This window comes from Fusarium oxysporum, chromosome 6, assembly GCF_000149955.1.
Source record: "Fusarium oxysporum f. sp. lycopersici 4287 chromosome 6, whole genome shotgun sequence".
Classification (NCBI taxonomy): Eukaryota; Fungi; Ascomycota; class Sordariomycetes; order Hypocreales; family Nectriaceae; genus Fusarium; species Fusarium oxysporum.
In genome coordinates, this window is record NC_030991.1 from 1,006,837 (window position 1) to 1,014,850 (window position 8,014).

The 8,014-nt window shown below is 46.1% G+C and overlaps 1 protein-coding gene across 1 annotated transcript; it reads right to left on the reverse strand.

Annotated features, from left to right (window-relative positions):
- Nucleotides 1–7,676: 7,676 nt before the first annotated feature.
- FOXG_19663 (uncharacterized protein) lies at nt 7,677–7,841 on the reverse strand (the record flags this gene model as incomplete). Its single annotated transcript, XM_018399927.1, has 1 exon — nt 7,677–7,841. One exon carries the CDS (start codon nt 7,839–7,841, stop codon nt 7,677–7,679), a length of 165 nt encoding a protein of 54 aa, XP_018244458.1.
- Between the last annotated feature and the right edge of the window lie 173 nt (nt 7,842–8,014).

Consider the following 8,014-nt stretch of genomic DNA (forward strand, 5'->3'; position numbering starts at 1 on the left):
CAGTGAATAAAATGCTACTGCTAGGATGAAGATGGCGACCATGATGACTGCGAATGGCAAGTCCGTGCCTAGAGGCAAGTGATCACTAGCCGGGTCGCATGTGACTGTAGGATTAACGACAATCATGGTAAAGATGGCTGGTTTTCCGGGATAATTAAACTCTGAATGCAATAAATCTAATGGCGGGTTCACTTAGTCTGATTATATACAGCATAAAGCGGAGATATCCCTCATCTCGTCCTCCCAAACAAGAAATGCCTCATCAATCCCTCCAGCTCATCCTTAGGGCCTCTTCCGCTGCACCACTTCCGCCGCACCCTCGGTCACGCTGTCGAGCCTCTCTATTGTCTCGAACGCCGCTACTCCTGTCACGTTTACGAGTGTGCTCGTGACAAACTCAACAACGGGCGTGGTCTGGTCGGAAGTGGTGTTTCTGTGGATTTAGATGGGTGGTTTGTTGGTCTGAGAGTAGGGGTCTTGCATATACTCTTGGTTAGATTATTAGGTTTATCTGGCACAATAAAACAAGTTCCACCCACCAAAAGACGCTAAGTAACACAAACCTGTCGCCTACACACCTCCATTGGATTAATTTTCCCACGACATTCGCCTCCTTCGCCCATGATGACGTCTCTGGGTAGTACTCATCAGCAGCGTGGTATTCATTTTTGAGAATATCTCCAACCAGCCTCTCGTCCCTGGAGTGCTTCTTGCTATTGAGTATTGACTACGCCCTTGGGCCACCTACTCGTTTTCCCCACACCCGAGCCCATACCGCCGAGCAGCTTGCTCCAACTGTAGCTCATTATTGTGTGCCTCAAATGAACTCTGAGACGCTTGAGGTGCGACTGATTCCATCGAGACGGAGCTGATTAAGAGTGCAAGAAGCTATAATGGAGGGGGAACCTTCACATAATAATGGGCGCCAGGCACCATGACGGAGGCCATGGGGTAAGCTTGACCCTGCGCAAACAGGAGCTGCGCTGTACTGTCAGGAACAGACGAGGCTCGCTCTGCCGCAACAGTATCGGTGCCTCTAGGCAGGCTGGTAAACCTATTTACTAATAACCTGCATGATAATTGTGTGTCGCAAAATTCTCTCACCTTACACCCCCACTATCTAAACACAAAATTCTCAACCACCAGGCATGCCAAAGCCTAATACTGAAGGTAGAGTCCTTCTTGCGCTTGACGCCCTTCAAGAGGACCCAGAACTACGTGCCCGATGCGCCGCAGAAATGTATCAGGTTCATTCTCGTACCTTGCAACGCTGTCGAAAAATCACTTGATCCCAACGCATTTGGACCCCAAAACAGCGGAAGCTGTCTGATCTAGAAGAAGATATATTAGTTCGGTTTATTCTTACGCCAGGTTCGTAAGGGTTTCCCTTGCGACTGTCTTATGTTGAAGCACTGGCCAATCGTCTCCTCGCTGACCGCGAGGCGTTACCTACTGGCATGCGCTAGGCCTCTAACCTCGTCAAGCCATAACCAGAGCTAACAGCGCGTCTTTTTCGGAGATAAATACAGAAGAGCTAAGTGCAAAGATTCAGAAGATATTTAGGGCTAGTTTATGCTTATACAAAATAGTACCACTAAGTATATCTATTACCTCAAAGTTCGATGTTTATAACTTTAATAAGACTGGCTTAATAATAAAGGCTATCTCAATAGGTATAGTTATTATAAGTATAGAAAGATATTCTACGGCAGAACGTAGTTAGCATGGAAACCGAGAATAGATTAACGTATATGATAAGCGAGTGTCTCACTATACTGTGCTACCTAAAACAGCTTACCCTATAACGTACATGATAAGCGAACCGTACAAAAATCTCAACCTTCTTAAGATAAATCGCCATAAAAAAACAACAATATCTCTAATCAATTGAATCTAGTTACTATACTCATTCCCAGAGGCCTCAATACCCTCCTGACAGGTTCTTGCGTTATGCCCAGTCTTGCCGCAAGTCCCACAACGTCGAACTCTCGGTCGCGCCGAACTTCCTTGACCACCACTTCTCGATAATTCGGCCAGTACCTGCGTATCTACATCTATCTGATCAATTAGATCTATCCCTTCCTGTATAGTTAAACTCCCTCTATTCTGCAGTCTAGTTCTTTTTGCCCTGCGCCGCCGGGAAAGTATCTCATTTGCCTGTTCAAGATCTCTAACCCTAGCCTTTAGTAAGGCATTCTCATGCATAATTGCTGTTGTTCCCTTTGCGAGAGACTTCAAAGCTCCTAGAATTGACTCTGGGGAGCTACTCTTATGTAGTCTGATTCGTTTATTGAGATATTCAGACTGAGACTGGGCCTCAAGTACTGTCTTTGGGGTCTTTGAAGTCCAAGGGGTAGAAGGTTCAGCAACCTCTTCAACAGGCGTTGGAGTCCGTAGCTGTACATCAAGCTTTGAGATCACACTTTCCGGGTTAAAAGGAAAAAGCCCAGCTCCTTTAAAACCTCCCTTGATATTCTTTTCTGTTATAGTGGCCTGAAAAGCGGCGTAAAAGGCCGGGAAGAACTCGGTCTTGGAAATATGGGTTATAGAGCATCTGATCAGATGCTCTATTTCTCGACCATAGGCCTTCTTAAGCGGCCCAAAGCACCCGACGTCAAGGGGCTGAAGCAGGTGGGAAGAATGAGGTGGCATACAGAGCGTAATGATATTATTCTCCTCACAGTATATCTCAAAGTCAGCTGAGTGGTGACTTTCGTGACCATCAAGGATCAGAAGACGATAGGCACCAACTGATCGGTCAGTTGTACATCGATCAAAGTGCTTTAGCCACTCAAGGCCCGTCTTGTTATCCGTCCATCCATTTTGGGTCGTAGTAATAGCCCAAGTGGCCGGGAGGCTGCTTTCTCGGTACCAATTGGCAAGGTGATATTGGCCTGTGACCACGATAAATGGATCGATTGCCCGACCTTCTGCATTAATCGCTTGGATTGCCGTAACCCATTCCCGATTTCCAGGCTGGACTGATTTTGGTCTTCCACGCCTCTCCGAGCCTGTAACAACTATGCCGCTTGAGATCATACCTATCATAAAGCCGGTCTCATCAAAGTTCCAGATATCATCTGATCGGATACCATACTTCGCGATTGTGTTCTGTACAAGCCTGAACCAATCGCGAATAACAGTCGGGTCTTCACATTTGGCTCTCTGATAGTCATATCTCCGCTGAAATCGCATCTTGAGGTCTGGTTGCCGCCTAATGAAATTGATAGCCCAGCGCTTGCCGACTGGTGATGCATCGCGGTCAGCAAGCAGTCGGTTTGCCATTTCTTTAACACCACGCAGTCGGGGAGGGAATCCTCGTAAATCTAGGTTAAGAATATACTGAACTATAGTATATTCCTCCAGATCACTCAATTTCCGACAGTTAGGGATTATATCAGCCCGGGATTGTATGCCGTTTATTCTGCTAACAAGTGTCATATGGGGGACGTCATATAGTTTTGCGGCTCGTCGCAGACTTAATTTAGGGTCTGCCTGATAGGCCTGAAGTGCAAGTTGAATACGAGCTTCTTTTTGAGTAGGATTCATATTAAATAGTTAAGAATAATTGATCAGATAGTGTTAATGTAGGTTGAGGGATTTTTGTACGGTTCGCTTATCTGTACGGTTCGCTTATCATGTATGTTAGCACTTTTTTAGCTATAATAAAATCATAGAAAATATTAAAAACTATAGTTTAAGTAGTATAACTTTTAAAACTAAGATGCTATTTTTTAGACTTTTTTTAATATTATATTATATACAAAACCTGTTAAAATATAGTATAAATAGATTTTCTTTAATAACTCTATAAATAATTTAGCTATAATTCTCTTATGAAGTATATAGCTTTCTTATATAGTTAAAAGTAAGTTATACAGCTTTTAGCTTTTTTAGACTTAGCCTGAATTCTATATAAGCTTTAAAAAGTCAGCTTTTTAGGTGTAAAGTGAGGTGAGACACTCGCTTATCATGTACGTTATCAGACGTACAGGCGTTGTATTTGAATTGATTGATCTGATTGATATATCTGATTGTTAATCTGATCTGACGGCAGCCCTGGAATGCTGCAACCTTCATGCTGGTCATGAATCTCGTCACAGGCTTACTGAGTGCCATCGTGACTCCAAAATTGGGGCATCTATCAGACCGATGTGGTAGGACGCGATTGATAGCTTTGGCTTCCTGTGGTGGTTTAGTTGCTGAATTCATAACCATCTTGGTGGCCAGAATTCCCCAAGTTATTGACTATCGGTGGCTAGTACTGGGAAGCGTGTTTGATGGGTTGACCGGCTCTTTTACAGCTGGAAGCATCCTCCACCAGTCATATATTAGCCGATTGGCAACGCCGCCCTCCAAACGTGCAGCGTCTATAGGCTACATGCATGCATGTCTGTTCACCGGCCTGGCATTCGGCCCCCTTTTGGCCCGGATACTTTGTCAAGTGGAACTGGCAGCCTCGTGTCCATCTTCTATGTGGTTCTGGGTTGCCACAGTATGTTTGTGATCGTAATTGGGTTCATCGTTCCTGAATCTCTATCCAAGAAGAAGCAGCTGCTTGCTCGGGAGAAGTGGGACAAGGAACAAGAGTTGGGGGCCCAGACCAGGAGGTCTCTGTTATCCACTATCCAGACGGCTAATCCATTCGAGCCTCTCAAGGCCCTCAGCCCCATGGGCCCTGGAACTTCGCCTGCCCTTCGCCGAAACCTGGTTGCTCTGGCTCTCAACGATATCATCATTTTTGTAATCTCCCAAGCTGCTGGTGCGGTCATTATTTTGTACAGCGAGTACATGTATGGCTGGGGCAACTTTGAGAGCTCTCGATTCGTGTCCGTTTTGTCGCTAGTTCGGGTAATGGCTCTGATGGGCATCTTCCCAATCATCAAATATTTTGGGCGTGTTCGTCCAGCTGCTCGGAGACGACGAGAGTCTCTCATCGTGCCCGCAGAGAAGCATTATGGAGCAGACAACCTCGACATTTGGGTCCTTCGGGCTGCCCTGACGTCAGATATCCTAGGTAGCATTGGATACAGTCTGGCACACTCTGTAGAGGCTTTTTTCATTAGCGGCATAGTCACAGCAATGGGAGACTTGGCAGTGCCACTATCCAAGCTATTGCAACCAAACACGTTCCCTCGAATCGTGTAGGACAGCTCTTGGGTGCGGTTGGCATGCTGCTTGCCCTTTCCAGGATTCTTGGACCGCTCTTGTTTAACGGCATCTACGCCGCTACTGTAGGAACGTTTCCACAGGCCATCTTTGTCCTACTGGCAAGCTTGTATGGCATCAGCTTCCTCGCGAGTTTCGCAGTCCGGCCACACGGTGAGTTGCTCCGGTTGCCCCGAGGATTCATATATGCTAACGGGATGTGTGAGTTCATTGGGAGGATGAACATGAGGAGACAAGGCCACTTCACCCTGGACAACAGGTATACAGCGCCAGCACGAACACGGACCCTATTGATGAGAACGGGGTGCGTGTCCAATAGGTCTATGATAGGGCTTTCAGCCCATAGTCAAAACCAACCATTCAGGAAATGCTCATGTGCGACGGGCGTAAATTCGTACCCAGCTCGATAACTCCGCCGCGATTGACCATGTCGATCAGGCCTTGAAATGATCGTTATGAAGCCTTCAGCGATGCTCCCTTTGGTTCTTATATCGGTTCTAACTGGAGCTATGGAGTTCAAGAAAATGATTATTCATGAAAAACATATCAAACAGGAACGTTCAAGCGAGAGCCTGCCGAGTACCGTGGCCTTGTTCGTTGGCGGCTCCTTTCTCCGGCGGTCACATTTTTTTGTTGGCTTTTGTCAGGCAGTACGTGTATTGGATCCATTGATGCAAGATCAATGTAGTTGTGCTGTGTGTGTCTCGGGAAGTGTCTCTGCCCCTGAAGGATTTACTTTATCCACAAGCAATGTTGAATTCTTTGACCCTCATATGCCTGTTCAACACCATTAAACATAGTTTATAGGAATAACAAGAGGCACTATTCTTCCACGCCATTTCGCTCACCTATAGCGGAAGACACCATATTAGTAAGGGAGGTATAGCCAAAGGCCCCAAGAGTTCTCATCTGGCCATCAGAGGTGACTAATACGATGCATGAAATGCATGGGCTTTATGCTCGCTAGATACCGACAGAATCCGGCCCCCTCAAGTAGCTACATTGTATCCATTTTAAAACTAGTATTAGTCCCCAAATCGTTAAGCTATTTGCATACGATGGGCAGCATTTATCAATACCGCTTCTAAGGGTCAATTGAATAGCCCAGTGTCTGTCGCATCGACAACGGGCCAATGTCCAACTCATCGCACCACATGCCAAGCACCACCTCTGTCGCACTAGGAGCTCGTTAATTCATCGCCTTTGAAGAGCTTCTGTCACACCATCTCACTGAGGCCGCTCTGGCACATGGGCTGTATTACCAAGAACAATCAAAACTCGGATGAAGCAGATTGTGAAGAAAACTTCGTAATAGTTGACGAATACGATCCGATCCAAGAACATATGAATCAGACTAACTTCAGCTATTCACTTAGAAATCAAGAGCTTCAAGGCATAGCCAAAATCTATCGACAATTGTGGCAAGAAAACATATGTCTACATGGGCCGGCAAGTAAATGTAAAATAGTGGTTAAGGAGAGACAAGCGGGAACTTCGGGGACAGCTTGTCATCGTCTTTGACGTTGGCGAAGTGGGTCACCGCGGCTGTCCGCCGGACTCCGCTAGCCGGGCATTGGTCCTTTAGACGACTACAACTGCGTAGGACATAATCAAAGAAATCAACTCATATCAATTATTTTGAGAATTTTCTTGAAATCGCCATTTATGATATAAGATTCACTGATCCGCTCGTCTGTTTGATATACTCGCTTATAAAGGACGTTATAAGTATTTTCTTTACGATCAACCTTCGTTCATGAGTCTGCGGCTCTTCTTCAACCCATTAAATGGATGTTGTTCAAGACGAACACTATGGTCTGGAAGGGCTCATTCTTGTTCTTGTCTTTGTAGGTGAATCGCACGGTGGACCCGCTAAACCCTGGACGAATCAACAACACAAGCACTAGAACCGACAGATTACTTGATAGTGTGGCACACCGTCGCGAGGTTCAAGAGCAATGTTTCGATTACTAACTACTACGGTACTTGGCATCCAACCCCCAACTTTCACAAGACATTTGGGTCTAATTTCTCTCTTAACTTCCATTAGAAATGGCCAAAGGTACACTCTTCCCTTTTATTCCGAGCTGCACCTACGCTTGCTAGTAAAATCGGAGATATCCATCCCTAAGACGACGGATATCCCAAACCTCCCAGTCTTGCCGTATACTGCCCATCTGATCAACCAAACAACCTGCAACCTGAAGTTTCCCCCGGACCCGATTAATAATATAAAGAATCATGCGCACCACTTCTTTGCTCAATTCGCGTCAGTGCCAGTTAGGGCTCGATTATTTAAAGTAGCTTGCTATTGACCTTGCTTACACGAATGGCTTATGTCGCTTAGTTCCTTCGAATGTATTATTGAAAATCTGACAACCGGAAGTCTCATGGTCCTGTAGCTTGCTACTTTAGAATTGTTGGGCGTGAAACGCGCTAATAATCATTGCCAGGAGATCCAGCCCGATTATCGGCAACACACCACTTGCCTCAACCGCAAGGAGTTTTCACAGCGTGTCCCAAGCATTGTCATCCAATTCCATCAGTTCATTCTCGCTTAAGGCCTCCACATTCGTATACTCTCGGAACAACGCTATGTTCTCAAACCTCTCAGCCAGGCTCTCCACGCTTGCCTCCGTAGGATCCGTCATGGCAAGATTCAAGTCAGCCATGAACGTGGCCCGAATGCCCTCTGATGGATGGGTAACCGGGTTCTCTTCAAACTGCTCCATCAATCGTCGCGCTTCGCTTGCTGACAGATTGCCTTGCTGCAGTGCCATGGACAGGATGCTCCGACCGATGGCCTCTGCAAAACGATATGCCTTGTGTAGATCCCCGTACCACT